Source organism: Archocentrus centrarchus, chromosome 16 (assembly GCF_007364275.1).
Source record: "Archocentrus centrarchus isolate MPI-CPG fArcCen1 chromosome 16, fArcCen1, whole genome shotgun sequence".
Lineage (NCBI taxonomy): Eukaryota > Metazoa > Chordata > Actinopteri > Cichliformes > Cichlidae > Archocentrus > Archocentrus centrarchus.
The window spans coordinates 27,194,294-27,210,888 of NC_044361.1; the positions used below are offsets into that span (position 1 = coordinate 27,194,294).

Here is a 16,595-nt window from a genome sequence, read left to right on the forward strand (position 1 = left end):
ATTAACAAATAGATCGGTTTGCGAACACCTAAAATTGGTTTCTTCCACCATTCTCCGCAGTCTGCAGTGGATATGGCGTCACTGAAAAGTGTAGGAGTCGAGAAACTTCACCCATGTAAATAACGCTAATAAGCTGTGTGAGAAGCTTTAAGCAGCAGTACATACGCATAGTTCTCTTTACATATATATATATATATAGTAATTTTGTTTTTATTAACTATGCCCCGGAAAAAGCCATTTAGCAACAAACAAAAGAAGAAACAGCTACAAGTCAAACGGGAGAGAAAGCGAGGTAACAAAATTTTGCCGTTAGCATGCTAGTCTTAGCGGTTTGCTAACGGTCTGTGCTCCATGGCTGAGTTTGGTGGCGAACAGTCTTTGTGTCTGCATGTAGTCGGGATTTTTAAGTTATCAAACCACTCATTTGCCCGTAAATTGAAACCAGCGCTTATTTTACCTGGCATAATATGAAGCAGTGTGGTGTAACTTTGCCTTCGGATGTGACGAGTACGTGAAAATAGCGCACAGACTTGCGTTAAATGTGTTGAATTCACAGCCGTGTGTTTTTTGTTGGCCATAAACGCTACTGGAAACAGAACCACATTAGCAGAGGTCACGGAGCATGGTGCTGTCAATAGGTCAGTTTATTAGCACTAACAGTGTAGTGGTTTAAAGATTTTCTGTATACTTGATGGGTTTCAAGTACTTAACCCGTGTGTTTTTGTGTTAACGTGGTCTAGTTTCATTAAGTAAGACAAAAAAATGTCTTCGCATGTCAAAAATGTAGATTTTGTACCAACTAGGCACTGCTTGCAACGTCCTTTCTTTCCTTTTGTTTTTTTGAGTCCACTTAAAGCGTGATCAACAAGGAAAGTATTAGTTTTCATAGCAGGGTTTACCCTCATGAACTGCTTACTTTGAACACTAAGACAAGCAGAATAGCCGTTCCCACACACAAAGCCCTTAAGACATATATCGAAAGTCTTTTCTACCAAGGTCAGATCATCTGTACATAATGGTTAATAAATTCAGCTGTGAGGGGGAGATTATGAATTTATTGTACTCTCTTCATTAAATAACCAAGAGGTTAGGACAATTGGATGTAAATTATATAAACATTAAAGCGTTCAAATTAATTTGTCTGTGGAAGAATGCCACATTGCCACCCAAATAACCCAGAAATTGGATAATAAGCACAGTATATTTTAACAGCAGATAAGTGAAAAAAAAGTAGATCTTGGTATCGGTTTGTGATCTTCATCCTGTCTTCCAGGTGACACGGGTTCTGGGCCAAGCAGCCGCAATGCCAGTGTGGAGCGAGGAGGAGAGCGTCAGTCAGATACCTCAGACAGCGAGACCACTGATATTAAAAGAATAAATCAGCAGCCCTTCAACAGAGAAGGAAGATATGACCCTAACAGGTGAGTTATAAGATTACAGCTTTGTAAAAGATTTCAGGTCCTGCTGACGCAGACTTTGTACCAGATGTGTCCTTTGAAGTTGAGAGAAATTCAAGATAAAGTGGTTGAAATTGCACATTAAAAAGATGCTTAAGTAGAAAGTGGCTACATTTTCATAACTAATTGGAGGTTTATGAGAGCAAGCAGATAATAAGATAAAGAGGTAACTTTTTTACCACTGAATTTATTGAAAAGTATTCTAGATCTAAGCTTTTCTAATTTGGCTGCACCAAACATCATACTGTGAGTTGATTGTCTCCAAATCTGGAAATCAGTTTGCATGTTTTAAAACTTATAATGAATTCACTTGTATTAAATTAAACAAAAATACTGTAATGTGTGTTGGGCATGGTTTACTGTCAAAATATAATTAGCACTTTAAATATCCTGCCTAATTCTAAAAATTCAGAATTTGTTCATTGGAGAACTGAAGCTTTTGTTTATGCTGAATAGTGGATCAGGATCAGCTTCCAGGCCAAACTGTATGTGAGCAAAGAGAAAATTTAAAATGTTAAAACTCTTCTAGAATTAGATATTTTACATACATACACTATATGAACAGAAGTACTGGGCCACCTACACATAACACTTACAGGAGCTGCTTAGCCATGGAAACCCATGCTACTAAGGCCCTGATGCACAGTTTTTGTCCTGATGTTAATGCCAGAGGAGGTTTTGAACTCTGCAGTTACTGAGTCAGCAGAGCATTGGTGACTTTTTCGCACTCAGCGACCCCGCTTTGTAACTTTACATAGTCTGCCACTTTGTGGCAGAGTTGTTGTGGTTCCTAAACCCTTTCACTTTGCAATAATACCACTTGTAGTTGATTGTGGAATGTCTAGGAGGGAAGAAATTTCATGAACTGACTTTAGAAATGTGCCATCATATTGCAGTACTACACTCAAATTCAGTGAGGTCTTTAGAATGACCCATTCTTTCCCAGATGTTTGTAAAGGTCGACTGCATGGCTGGATATTTTATTTTATGCAGCTGTGGCAATGGGACTTAAAACATCTGAATTCAAGGATTAAGAGGTTAGACTCAATACTTTTGTCCATATTGTGTATTTCTAAACAGTGACATTCAAACATTCAACACTAGGAAAGAGAAGACATTTTTGACTGGAGAGAGGCTTTTATAATTAAATTTAAAACATAACAACAGATTGCCTTACAAAGGCTTAACCAATGATTTTTTTTTAGGTTCCGACTGCAGTTTGAGAAAGAGAGCAAAGAGGAGGTGGAGAAGAGAAAGAAGATGGCCAGGGAAAAGGTGCTGCAACAAGTCTCAGACAAAGAACTTGAGATTGACATCAATGACATCTACCCTTCAGAGAAAGGTCTGATTTATTTTGGTTTTAATTCTTTTCATCTTAAAATAAACCAAACAGATGAGCAGAGTAGGCTAATGGAGTGGGTCAGTGCTCGACACACTAACACTTGATTATTCACTGCCAGGTCTTGGTTTCCCACGACGGCCGTCCTGGAATTATGCAATGACACGGGAGAGCCTGCTGAGGAAAGAGGAGAAGTCATACAGAGACTACCTGGATGACTTGCACTCCAGAAACCCACCTGGCTCTCTCAGCCACTTTGAGCACAATCTGGAGGTAACTATGTTACCTTGATGCACTCTTAAGGAGTTTATTTTTAATGATGAAGTGGCACTGCTAGAAACCTTAAAATGTTAGTGGTGAATGTTGCAACTTTAATTTTGTTTTACAATTTCTAACACTGCCTTAGGTGCCCAAACTAATTCAGAGTGAAGTGTTGCTTTTTAGGAGAACTTTTGTACTATTTTATGAAGTTTGCTGGGCAATTAATCAGATTTTAATCTCAATTATAATTATGGCTTCCAATAATTATGAAAACAAAATAATTGGGATTAAAAGAAAATTACTCTTTTGCGTTCTTTTTTGCTTTTAAAGGCTTTTTCTGTTTGTAGAGGGGCACTTTTGCCCCTCCCTGAAAGTTCAGACTCGCTGTGTGTTTAGTGCAGCTGGAGACAAGATGACTAGAAGAGAGCGTTTAGTTAACAGGATCTATCTAGAGGGAAGTAAAATCCCTAAGTCTGTGCAGGTGAAGCTGTGGAAGGATTTTGCTTTTGCAACAGTTGCTCTTGTGAGAAACCACCCACTAGTCAAGGCCTCACTCCCATATGTGCCTGTGTTCTCCACCACCATCATCACATTTTCATAAAAAGACATGTCTTAAAGTTAAATAACTGATGGTTGTTAAGCTAATGAGCAATCATGTTAAATAATTTCATTTCATTAAGGAATACAGGATTTGAGATATAAATTATTTGGCAGTTAGACTCAGATGAAGCTACAAAACAGAACAAAGTCAAACAGTGGTAAGAAGTAGGAGAGGACCCCCTGGAGTCTAGACACTTAGAGATGAAGCAGGTGGAGACTTTTTTTCACACTTTAGCATCTATAAGTTTAATACCTGTCTTCAGTCTAATGACCTTTGTCTTTCCAAAGAATACAGCAAGTCAAAATACCCTCCACCACTCTTTGAACAAACAACTATGGTTAAACTAGTAATGTTCCTGGGGAAAAAATGTGAAAAAATATTAGACTAACCTACTAGTCAAAAACTGTCTAAGCAAAGGCATTTGAAACTATTAATCACATTCTTCAATAATGAAAAATACTTTAAATGCTGCTTAACTGTGTGGCACCATCATTATGAGCATTGCACATTATACTCTAAACAGACAACAAAGAAAAAAAAAACACTTAAACTGATGTTAAATGTGATATGAAAACATGTTACTACAAAAGATGTTCATGTATTATTAAAATATGACAGATTAACATTTGAAAAACTAATAAACTGACTGAAAGGTGTGACGCATGATGGTTGTTCTACAATTCATGACACCCATCTCAATAAAAGTTTAATTCTGAAATGATAACAAAACAATAAAACGTCCATCAGTTTTATTCCACTATCTGGGGCCAGGTCACAGGAGCGTAAGCCTAAGCAGAGAAGCCCAGACCTCTTCCAGCTCATCCCACGGAACACCAGGAGGCATGTCTGGTACAGGGTTATTATAGTTAACGAAATAACGAAAACTGAAATTGAAATAACATTGTCGTTAACTGAAATAAATAAAAACTACAATTAAAAGGAAAAGTTATTAACTTAAACTATTGTGAGTTTAAAAAAACTAACTGAAATTAGAGATAAAATTACTCTTCTTTTCTTGTTTGTCATTTTATTTAAAAGCCTTGTGGATTTATCATTTTTCCGCTCTCTGAGTTTAAGCTGGGAGCGTCATCGGGCAGCTGTGTGCGTGCGTGTGCACGAGAAAGCGGCAGAGTCGCTCTGAACCGACGTAACCTGACGTTCACCTCTGGAGAAATGTGACTACTCACCGGGTCCACGCAGCCGCAACGCTGTGATTAACCTGTTCCGTCCTTGTGCGTTTCCGGCTACTTTATCAGTCAGAGAATAACAATCAGGAATAACAATCAAAGCATTAATATAAGGACGCACAAATGTCAGCAAATTCCTGGAGGGAGACTGCTGAAACTATCAGAATGGACGTGAGGAAATGAAGAAGGTGAAAAAACAGGGACAAAAAAGTTTGCAGCCAAAAACCTGAGCACAAAGGACCAAAAAAAATCCCAGGCGGCACCGCATATAAAACTCCAGCACACAACCACACACAATCCAGCTACACAAGCATAAATGCGGACATGAGGTCGGCCACTTCTGTAGGTTGTGTACAGAGGCCGCAAAGACCCTGTAAGTCTAATTAGCGAGCATCTAACCAAGCTAGCTCCAAAACAACCAGCCTCAGGTGGTGAGAACATCAGGATGCAGCTGGATTTGAGCTTTGACTCCTTCAGAGTTTGTTTTTGTCAAACACCACATGTAGGTGTTGTTAATCTGCTGCACTGACGCTGACCTTTATTGGGAGTTTATTGTAGAATTTATTGAGTTTGCGACTTCATGTTTTTCTTTGTTTCTCCCTGTTGATGTTCATGTGTGTCCTTAATATTACACACATTTAGCACGTAGTGCTGCTGTCTTGTGAACCGTTGGTTGTTGAATATATTTCTTTATGGTATCTTTTGTTGAGTTTTTATTACACAATAGTCACTCTTGTGCCTTGAATCTTGCACCTGACAAAGTATGAAAAACTAAGAGTAATACTGAAACTGACGAAACTAAACTAAAACTAACCATTAATCCTAAAATAGAAACTAATAAAAACGAGCGAAACCGCTCTGAAAACTAATTAAAACTAACTGAATTAGAGAGAAAAAAAAAGTAAAAACTAACTAAAACTAAACGATAATGTAAAATCCAAAACTATTATAACCCTGGTCTGGTACTGATTAGTGACAATAGCAACGATTAATTGTCTAGTTGACTAGTTGCACACATTCCTAGGTTAAACCTCACTATTTTTATGGTGAACCAAGACTAAAACATTTAGTGAAATTCTCTGCTGTACCACTGTGCTTTCATCCATCTCTTTTTTTCAGTATTGCTGTTCATCTTGCAGCGATGGAACCATTTTAGTAATGTAACTTTTTTTGTGGTGACAGAACAGCTCAGCTCCGATTTTCTGAAAAGTCTCTGTGTGTCTGTGTCTGTCTCTTTAAGAGTAGATGAAGCAGGAAGTAATGCTGCTTGTTAACAAGTTTGTAGGTAAACTGATGATTACCCAGAGCACTTGCTGTGCCATATTTGTCTTAAAGTGTTCGTGCTGTTATCCAGCATGTAGCTCCAGGACCTATCACAAACTCATTATTCCGTTTCTTACATCAGGATGATGTAGGGATTACAAAGCCTTATAGAACATAGCTTTGTCTGATATTTCCCACTGGTAAAAGCACCATCATCTTGCTTGCATGCTGTGTTATTGTTCAGTTTTGCTCAGAGTATAAAAATGATAACTATATTACTCAAAACCACAGACCCTGCAGATCATTTAATTTCACAGTGGGGGGCTCAGCAGGCACAGCAGAAGCAGGACTTGAGCAGCAGCTGGTGTAATAGGTGACTCTAAGTAATCTAGAGTTGATAGCTTTTTGCATGGAGTTGAGGATAATGTAAAAATATCATGTAGATTAATAAGCTGATTAAACATGTTTTGCCTAAGTTGGTTCATTACATTAAACATAAAAAGAATATTAAATGTGCAGCTTATTTTCTTTAACAATAATGGAAACATCTTTAAGCTGTCAGTCACTTCGACAGATGTAAACACTGAGGGTGGTATTTGGGTGCCGTGTGGTAAAATGTCACCTCAGAGCACAAAGGTTTGAAACCCCCTGGGGCCTTTCTGTGCGGAGTTTGCAGTTTCTCTATTTGTACTGAGGCGCTAACATAGGCAGCAGAAATGAGATCAATGTTGGAGTTAAAGGAGAATGGCCAAACACAATCTGAGGTAAGAATATGATAGTGTAGGAAGCATTTTAAGGGGTGATTTCCTCTTAAGTTTGAAATGTGAGTTTCAAGCCCTGTCCCATGTTCAGACAATTGATTTCTGATAATTCTTTAGCTTAAATGGTGCTGGTAATTCTAGTTTCCAGAGGTTTAGTAAAGGGCAGGTTCAGCCCTTAGATCCAAATTCTGAAGTCTTCGGGGGGGTTAATTTGGTTTAGTTAATGTTGCCTTTCTAAGCATGAAAAAATATCATTAAAAAAATAAATCATTAAGCTGCTTTATGTGGTTTTGACAGTGCAAATGGCCACATGGTATCACATGATGATCATTTTTACACTCCTTGCTCTCATAAGTGCATGCCCTCTCCTGAAGATTAGTGATTATTGTGATCGAGATATTCTAGTTATAATTTAATATGTCACCATCAATGACAGGTGATAACAGATGATGGAATTTTTATGACTCACTTTCAAAATGATGACAAAAAAAACCTCCTGAAACCTTTATCTGCAGTCATTTTTTTTGTCCCCTTGAAAGCATCAAAAACAAATTGATATGGTGAACTTTTAGAAAATAATTGCCCATTTACACATGTGGCAGTTGTGAAGTGCATGTTTCAGGCCACCTGGGAAATTTAGGTCCAATATGCAGTCCCTGTTCCTGGTTCCCGCTCTAGACTTTACAAGGAAACAAATGGCTCTTGAGCTGCTAAATGCTCCACCATGTTCACCAGCTAGTTAATAATTATATTGGTCAGCTGTTTGTCGGCTGTGCAGGTGTGCTACATTGGGTTATTTAGAGCTTTTTCACTGAAAACAGCTGCCCGCTACAGCTGAACATGGAGCAGTTGTGGGTCAAGCAGCTAATCAATTTGAAACTCGGTATCCGTCTGTGTAAGTTCAAGCAAAGCTTCATATTTGTTTAATAACTCTCTGCAGGTGCATCGTTACAAGCAACCACTTTGGCATTGATACTTTATTGTTTTCTTTCTTTTAGACGTGGAGGCAGCTGTGGAGAGTCTTAGAGATGTCAGATGTGATTCTTCTCATTGTTGATATCAGGCATCCGGTAAGTAGACTTGGTAGCCACTAGATGGAGACACAGTCAAGAGTCATTATTTATTTGTTTGTTTATCTGACCACATTTTAAATATTGTCATGTCTTTGCTCACCTCAAATGTTTGCTTTTATCCAGAAAGTACGCTTTGTTAGAGAGAGCCTCGAATCTCAACAATGCAAGCTGACTAGATAGGAAGATTTCTATACAGCTATTACTACCTGTAGATATACACTGGCAGACAACAAAAAAGAAGGAAATTAGAAAATTATCTCACCTGCTACTCTGGCCTCAAACGTATATTGGCATTTTATCTGCTTTTAGAGATAAAAATAGAGTTTTTATGAGCACTTGACATTAGTTACAGAACAAACTTTCCCCTTATTATTTAAAAAAAAAAAAACCTTGTAAATATTTTATATGTGAATAAATTTGAACCTTCATTCAGTACTTCAGTTTAACAAAAATATTCTTTTTGGAACAATTTATCAGTGTCTCATTAAATTGTAGATGCTATGAACTTGCTGATGAAGTCAGTTGAATTTAACTTACCGCTGTGTTCAGCATGTGTCTGTGTGATCTGCTGAAGATTGAATTCAGTTCAGTTTTATTTATGTAACGCCAGTTCACAGCAACATCCCTTTCAAGGTGCTTTAAATTTTTAAGGTAAGGACCTTTTGATATTGGAGAGAGAGAGAGTCTCACTGATCAAATGATCTCCTGTGAGCGAGCACTTGGCAACGGTGGGGAGGAAGAACTGTCTTTTAAAAGGAAGAGAGTTCCATCAGAACCAGAGGAGCACAGAGAGGAACGCAATCAGGACAAAAACATGAAGCTACAGGAAAGAGAAGAAAAATGTTAATGTCATGCAGCAGTGGCCTATTAATGAGGAGATAAGTGAAGGAGAAGTGCTCAGTGCATCATGGGAAGTTCCCTACAGCATGAGCCTATAGCAGCAGAACTGATGGTTCAGGATCCTCTAATCCAGCCCTAACTATAAGCTTTATCAAAGGGGAAATCATGTAAGTATAGAGGGTATCTATCTCTCAAACCCAAACAGGGAGCTGGTTCCTCAGGAGAGGGGCTAGAAACTCTAGAAAACACAAGTAAGCCGGCACTCTTTCATGGAAGTGCTTTATTGAGATAATAAGGTATTAAAATGGGGGCTGATTATTATGATTTTTTTTCCTTTGTTCTTTTTAAACATACTTTAATTTTGCAGTGCAGTAAAAACAACTGCAAAGTGCAGTCTTTTTGTTTTTTGCCCTGTTGAAGCACATTTTAATGTACTTGACATAATTTTGAGTATAATTCTTTTTATTTACGTGGATTCATTCTCTTTCTCTAAACAATACTTTCTTTAAAGGTGTAACACATTTTGGGGTCAACTTGAAAGAAACGCAGATGTGAAATGTAGAAGTGAGATCAGAGGTCAAATGTGACATATTTGGATGCAAACTATAATGTGATATTTAGAATCCTAAGATACCAGTATAATTTCCTAAATATTGCCAATACAAAGCCAGTAAGAAACATAGTTTTAAATAGCTCTATATAGCATTATTATAACTTTTTTGACCTTTGACTTCTCTGTCAAATGTGACATGTTGTTTTAAATCTTTTTACGGTGCTTACACTTGTAAGAATCAGTCTTTTTGTCAATTTTTGACCATAAATCATCAAGTTGACCTTAAAGAGCTTGGTGTATGTAAGCCAAATTTTTAGCATGACCCCACTCTGCACCGCTACAAAGTTTTATCAGAATTCATTCAAAACTTTTTGAGCTATTGTGTTTACAGACAGAATAATGCAAGTGTTACCAAAAACATAACCTCCTTGGTGGAGGTAAAACAGCATAGTTCCCTGGTTCTGATGCAATTACATTTCCAAGTTTAATGCAAACTTAAAAACAGTAAAGTACAACCTGTTTCTATTAATAATAACTAGATCTAATGAGTTATTTGTTCAAGAGGCAGTAGTTACTGTGTGTGTTTTTATGAAATGCCTTTATCACCCCTTGGCTGGACTTCTGCAACTCCCTGTATATAGGATTGCGCAGTTCCACTCTTTGTCTCATATGCAGATGGTTTAAAATGTAGCTGTTCCACTCTTAACTGGTACAAAGAGAAGAGAGCATATCACTCGTGTTTTAGCTCAGCTGCACTGGCTGCCTGTGAAGTTTCTAATAAATGTTTAAATTTTATTTGTTTTTAAAGCCCTCCATGAATTAGCGCCACAATATATTATATACTTCTCTAAATGCCATCTTCTTCACTAAATGGGAAAGGCGACCAGGCCTTTGCTGTTATTGCCCATATGCTCTGGAATAGTCTGCCATCCCACATAAGAACCTGTTCAACAGTTGATGATTTTTAAAAAACTTTCCTGTTTTCTGTTGCTTTTAGTCAAGTCTGAGGTCCCTCACAGAGTTTGGTTACTGTACATGTTTTCTATTGCTGTTTTATTTGGCAGTTTTTACCTTTTGACCTGGATATATCCTTCAATGCACATATTTAACATATATGTAGGACTGCTTTCTTGTGTTTGTCTCTAAAATTAGAAACATCCCGTCTCATGCATTTATTATTTCTAGGCTGGAATATTGAAATTCATTACTATCAGGTTGTAGTAAAATCTCTATGAAAAGCCTCAATTGATTCAAAATGCTGCAGCTAGAGTACTGACAGGGACTAGAAAGAGAGAGTATTTTTCTCCCATATTGGCTTCTCTTATTGGCTCCCTCTTAAATACAGAATCAAATTCAAAATCATTCTCCTCACATACAAGGTCTTGAATAATCAGGCTTCATCTTATCTTAAATATGTCATAGTACCGTATCACCCAATAGAGTACTTCACTCTCAGACTGCAGGCTTTACTTGTGGTTCCTCTGGTATTTAAAAGTAGACTGGGAGGCAGAGCCTTTAGCTTTCAGGCCCCTCTTCTGTGGAATAAACTCCCAGCTTGGATTCAGGAGACAGACACTTTCTATTTTAAAGATTGGGTTTAAAACTTTCCATTTTCATCAAGCTTATAGTTAGGGCTGGATCAGGTGACCCTGAACCATCCCTTAGTTATGCTGCAATAGGTCTAGGCTGTTTTTGGGGGGGGGGGGGGTTTCCCAGTGTTTCTTCTTCACTCACTTCTTTTCACTCTCTCTGTGTTTATACACCACTCTGCATTTAATCATTAGTTATTATTAATCCACAGCATGTCTTTTGTCCTGTCTCTCTCCCCTCAACCCCAATCATTTTTGGCAGATGACTGCCCCTCCCTGAGCCTGGTTCTGCTGGAGGTTTCTTCTGTTAAAAGGGAGTTTTTCCTTCCCACTGTCGCCAAGTACTTGCTCAAAGGGGGTCGTTTTGACTGTTGCGTTTTCGCTGTACTATTATAGGGTCTTTGCCTTACAACACAAAGCACCTTGAAGCGACTGTTTGTTGTGAATTGTTACTATATAAATAAAACAGAATTGAATTGAAAGTGTTACCTTATGCTGTTTGTTTATGTAAGTTTTTTGTTTTGTAATTGGGTTTTTGGAAACCTGGATTGTAAATGAGTGTGCCTGTAAAGAACTTTGGGTCACCTTCTGTTGTTTTAAAATGTGCTATATGAATAAAATTGACTTGTATACCACCCAGGTGCTGCAGTTCCCTCCAGACCTGTACCACTACATCACTGGAGAGCTACAGAAGCACGTGGTCCTGGTATTGAACAAAGCCGACCTGTGTCCTCCACCACTGGTGATCGCCTGGAAACACTACATGGCTTCCCAGTTCCCCCACCTGCAAATAGTTTGCTTTACCTCCCACCCTGGCCAGCCATACAGCACAGGTGAGGAGACTGAGAGTGGAGGGGACTGTGGGAAATACAATGAAACTTGTGGAAAAGGAGGAGGACATACATAAAAGATAATGTCAGACAGACAAACCTGTCACTCAGTGAACTTATTTCAGCACAGTATCACCAGAATAATGTACTGTCTGTCTGCAGCCCCTGTTGTGACAGTAATAACTGTCTTCCTTTTCTGTTCTGTTCTGACTCGCAGTCCTCCAGAAGAAGAGGATGAGGAGAAAGGCTGACTGGAGTCACGCTGGAGGTCCTTTAGATATCCTAAAGGCCTGCCAGGAGATCACATCAGGGAGAGGTAGGAGAAAGAGTCTTTGTACTCTTATTTTGTTGTAATAATCCATGCATTAAGTTATCCACACGATGAGCTCATTCAACATTTATTTTGATCCTCAAAATATTATTGATCATTTTTTTTGTTTTTTCTTGCTTTGTTTTGTTTTGTTTTTCTCAGTTGACCTATCCAGCTGGGAGCAGAAGATTCAGAGGGATGCCGTTGCAGAGCGGCTGGATCGAGAGCGGGTAGATGAAGGAGCAGAATCCGTCTTAGTGGAGCATCAAAGTGATAGTGCTTTGGAGATGAGCAGTCCATCACAGGAGCTCTACAAAGATGGGGTTCTTACATTGGGCTGCATAGGTAATCATTTTCTAAGAGAAGTACAACCCTTTGGCCAGATTCAGGGAGCTTTTTTTTTTTTTTTTTAATTATACCAAAACAACTTCTTGCAAAGAAAATCAGAAAGAATATCATAGTATTTTCTCCAGATATTGCTTCTTTAGCAAGAAAGTAGATGTTACTTTCAACAGAATATTTTTTTCAGACTGAAAAACAGTACCCCAAATCAGTGTTCATCTGGAAACTCAATTTTACTACAATTTTATCTGATTAGGAAAGAACATTGTCCTCACAGTCCACAACAATATAATTTGATTTTCAGGAATAGAAACTAGAAGATCAATAGGTTTAGCCTGAAGCTCATATAAAGAAAATCATAGCATGTCCTTCATGTGTATCTTAATTGTGATCTAGTATAACATTAGTAGATCGGCCGATCTCAGCCCTCATAGGCTAATAGCATCGCTGATGCCCTTCTGTACATCCAGCTGGGTATCTCACAGGCCTGGGTTAGCCTGCCCACAGTTGCTGTGCATTTGGAAGATGCTTTGCAACCCACTTCTACCCCAGCTCCTCCATTCATGCTGTGACTGACTTAATCAATGTCATATCCGTTATCAGTGATGCCTGCTCAAGAATGTCAAGTTGACTCAACATTTCCTGTCACTGACAGTATTTTTTTCTTAAAAATAACAGAAGAATCTAATGGCCGTTTGTCATTTTGACAGGTGAGAACAGTGATGATGGCTCTACCATAACATTGTTAGTGACTGGTCTTTTGCATAACTTAACATTAAATATATATCATGGAATTCGCCATAAAGATCTTGGGATGTGTCTATGAGCACCCCAGGGTCGTAACTGAAGGTGCTCCCTCATGCAGAGGAAACAGTTACTTGCATGAATTCTTCTCTGTGAAGTGAGAAATGTTGGTAGAAATGTTGCCCTGTCGGCAGAACTATGGCTGAAATGATGCTGGTAATTTCAGTGTCTAGTGTGGCAGAAGAGGGAGGGTTCAGCCTTCAGAATAAAATAAGATCGGACAAGAAAAGTTGTCTGTAAGGGAAAAATATTGTCTCTGCAGCAGCCTCCCATGATGCATTTGATTACACTCAAGCAACTACCCAGCAAGTCATTTTAGTTCAAATTTGCCTGTTTTAGGCACAATGTTTTTGTTCCTCTGCTTTAACTGCAGAAAAAAACAACAAAAAAATATCTGCTTAATCTGCTTCTTGTGGTGTTGACACGAGAAAGGACCGTACAGTTGGTGTTTGTATCTTTTCTCTCTATTTCCAGGTAAATGCATATTCTCTACTGGATATTAGTTATTGTGTTTGGGTTATTTTGGCAACATGATTAAATGCATCTCGCTGTCATTCAAAAATAAAAATGGCAGGTAAAATGTTAATATGATGAGGTTTTTACAGCCCTCATTGTAAAGTGACAGACAATGACAAAGTCTAACAACCTCGGGAAGAAGTCTTAGTTACATGGAAGGCCAGGAGGTCCTAGAACAGAGCTGTACTGTAAAATATAAATTATTGCAGATGGAAATGTTAATCATCTTTTGACTGTAGTGATCCTGACTGAATGTAGTCATTGGCTTCTGAATATTAATTAAAAAAGAATGCCACTTTAGAATAATTTATAGACACTAAACATCATTACATATTAATACCTTGGTGATCTGTAACCGATCTTCCTTCTTCCAGGCTTTCCCAATGTTGGTAAATCATCAGTTATAAACAGCCTGGTGGGGAGGAAGGTGGTGAGCGTGTCTCGAACCCCAGGCCACACCAAATACTTCCAGACCTACTACCTCACTCCGACAGTCAAGCTCTGTGACTGCCCTGGGCTGGTCTTCCCTTCCCGTGTCAATAAACAGTTACAGGTACAAGCCCACTTTTGTGTACTTGAAAGCAGATGTGACTTTGAGTTTACTTGCACGATTAGGCTTGGTCGAAACATAATTGTGTTGAGTCGCACTTTCACACATCTGAGGAGATGGATTATTGATTTTACTCATTCCACTCATTCCACAGTCTCATTCCACATCTCTCCAGGATTTTTTGTGATTGTTGCTTTCATTTTTAAACTGTTTTTAGCTACTATCTTGCTGTAATCAGAAATAATTTATGACCTATCTTTATTTGTTTCTATTGATCATTTTATTTTTCTTCCTCTCGTCTTTTATTTTTGAATTTATTTTCTATAGATTCTCGCAGGCATCTACCCAGTGTCTCAGCTACAAGAGCCTTACAGCTCAGTGGGTTATCTGTGTGAGAGGACCCCCTTCCTTTCTGTTCTGAAGCTCAAACATCCCAGTTTGCAGGAGAATGAAGGAAACCAGGAGTCTGAGGAGCCCAGCTGGACTGCCTGGGATGTGTGTGAGGGTAAGGTTAAGGATATATAGTCGCACAACATCTGATTTGTTGTCACCTTTGATAGTTAGGAAACCTCAACACACTAAAATATTGAGAGGGGAAATGGCAAGCTTCATTTAATGCAAGTCACAGACTTTTATTGATTCTAAAATAACAAAATCAGTACGATTCAAAGTGAGAGCCAATCCCTCAGTGCAGAAACACTGCCATTATTTGCTCTCTCTTGTCAACAGAGCCCCATAGTAAAAGCAAGCAACAATGTATTGGACCATGTATCAAGTCAAATTAAGCCAAGTCGATTTTTTTTTTTTTTTTTTTTTATATATAGCACATTTAATCACAACAAATGCTGGCCAAAGTGCTACTTAGTGTCACAATATAAAATAAAAATTAATCTATAAAACAATTAGAAAACCAATACTGACGTACCCGAGCTATCTGTGCCACTCAGCCCCAAGCACAGACTATAGATGTAAGTCACAAATATAAACTCAGATCTTAAAGGTATTTATTATGTAGTCAAACAGCTAGTTTTCCATTCTTTTTTACTGTCACTCAGGCAGCAGTATGAAGTATTTGCTGGACTGTTTTCAGCTTTGGATTTGGTGCTCTAACAACCATATACAGTAGCAGCGTGGTGTTTCAGTGACAGACTCATTCAGGATAATGAAAGAACATGTCAGCCAGTGTTGTGGTGGTGCTTATTTATAGCTTTCTAATATTTCTGGAAAACAAGAGAGAGCCCAGTGTTATAGAGGAATAAGCAAATATGTGATATTTTGGTTACACAGGCATTGTTAACAATAGGAACCTTAAATATAAACTCCTCCTTCACTGAAACAGCCACTTGTCTGTTACCTTGATTTGATAGACTATCACCAATGTATCCCATAAAATGTTTCCGCTTTCCTTCCTTCTTTCAGCGTGGGCAGAGAGAAGAGGCTATAAGACGGCAAAAGCAGCTCGCAATGATGTGTACCGCGCAGCCAATAGCCTCCTTAGGTTGGCGATTGATGGCAGATTGTGCCTCTGCCTCAGACCAGCCAGCTACAGCTGCTTGAGAGGTAAGAGAGGCCCTTCTGTGTCTCCTCATTTCAACTCCAAGAGTATTTGAAGTTAAAAAGCTAGGTAGGTGGAATTAATTTATTTTGGGGATTATTTATCGTCTACAGAGCACTGGGAAAATCACCCAGACTTGCCGGAGATTATGGCTCTTCAAGGAAGAGCAGCAGAGGAGGAAGGAACGGCAGAGAGGGATGATGAGGAGGATGGCGAGTCCAGCACCGAGCCAGAGGAAGAAAGAGACAGGGATGCAGACGATGACGAGGATGGGGATGATGAAGATGAGGGATTTGGGCATCCGAGACGAAGCGACGATAAGCCATCTGGCTTCACGGTCAACATGTACAATGTCCTACGGGAAAATGAGTGCGAGTGATAACAGAAGGAGAGGCAAGCAAGGAAGAAATAACCTGTTCCTCTGTCCTGACTTTTAGCTATCGGCCCCAGTGCACTTTTCATTCCTTGTTTCTCCTAAACCTGCATTCCCCCCCTTGTTTTTTGGTGAACCTCCACATGTCATTACCTTCTCTGTACATTAATATACTCTAATCTATTCATGTACAGAGTATATCCATGTATTCCATGCTGTGCCTCTGCTCTGCTTCTTCATCCTCGAAGATTTTATTTTTAAGTGAAGCTTTTAAGAATGGGTTTAGTTTGGTTTGATCGTCACATTTTGCATGTAGCTCTCAGAGACAAATTTAAGTCAGTAACTTTCCTCAGCCTGGAATGATCAATCTCTTCATCAGTGAGTGACCTCA

At 38.7% G+C, this 16,595-nt stretch overlaps 1 protein-coding gene across 1 annotated transcript; it reads left to right on the forward strand.

Moving 5' to 3' along the window:
* The first annotated feature begins 77 nt into the window (after nucleotides 1-77).
* On the forward strand, nucleotides 78-16,279 carry gnl1 (guanine nucleotide binding protein-like 1). The gene is made up of 12 exons (XM_030750492.1): nucleotides 78-292; nucleotides 1,274-1,421; nucleotides 2,663-2,799; nucleotides 2,918-3,069; nucleotides 7,868-7,939; nucleotides 11,565-11,757; nucleotides 11,972-12,070; nucleotides 12,227-12,409; nucleotides 14,101-14,279; nucleotides 14,604-14,781; nucleotides 15,696-15,836; nucleotides 15,945-16,279. Exons 1-12 carry the CDS (start codon nucleotides 220-222, stop codon nucleotides 16,208-16,210), a joined length of 1,821 nt encoding a protein of 606 aa, XP_030606352.1. The 5' UTR covers nucleotides 78-219; the 3' UTR covers nucleotides 16,211-16,279.
* Nucleotides 16,280-16,595: the final 316 nt, after the last annotated feature.

What these genes read in the sequence shown, in the direction of transcription:
- gnl1 (XM_030750492.1), top strand. Translation starts at nt 220, where the DNA reads ATGCCCCGGAAAAAGCCATTTAGCAACAAACAAAAGAAGAAACAGCTA. An exon ending in TGGCCAGCCATACAGCACAG is followed by an intron (nt 11,758 to 11,971) that starts GTGAGGAGACTG and finishes TCTGACTCGCAG; the next exon opens with TCCTCCAGAAGAAGAGGATG. An exon ending in CAGCTACAGCTGCTTGAGAG is followed by an intron (nt 15,837 to 15,944) that starts GTAAGAGAGGCC and finishes TATCGTCTACAG; the next exon opens with AGCACTGGGAAAATCACCCA.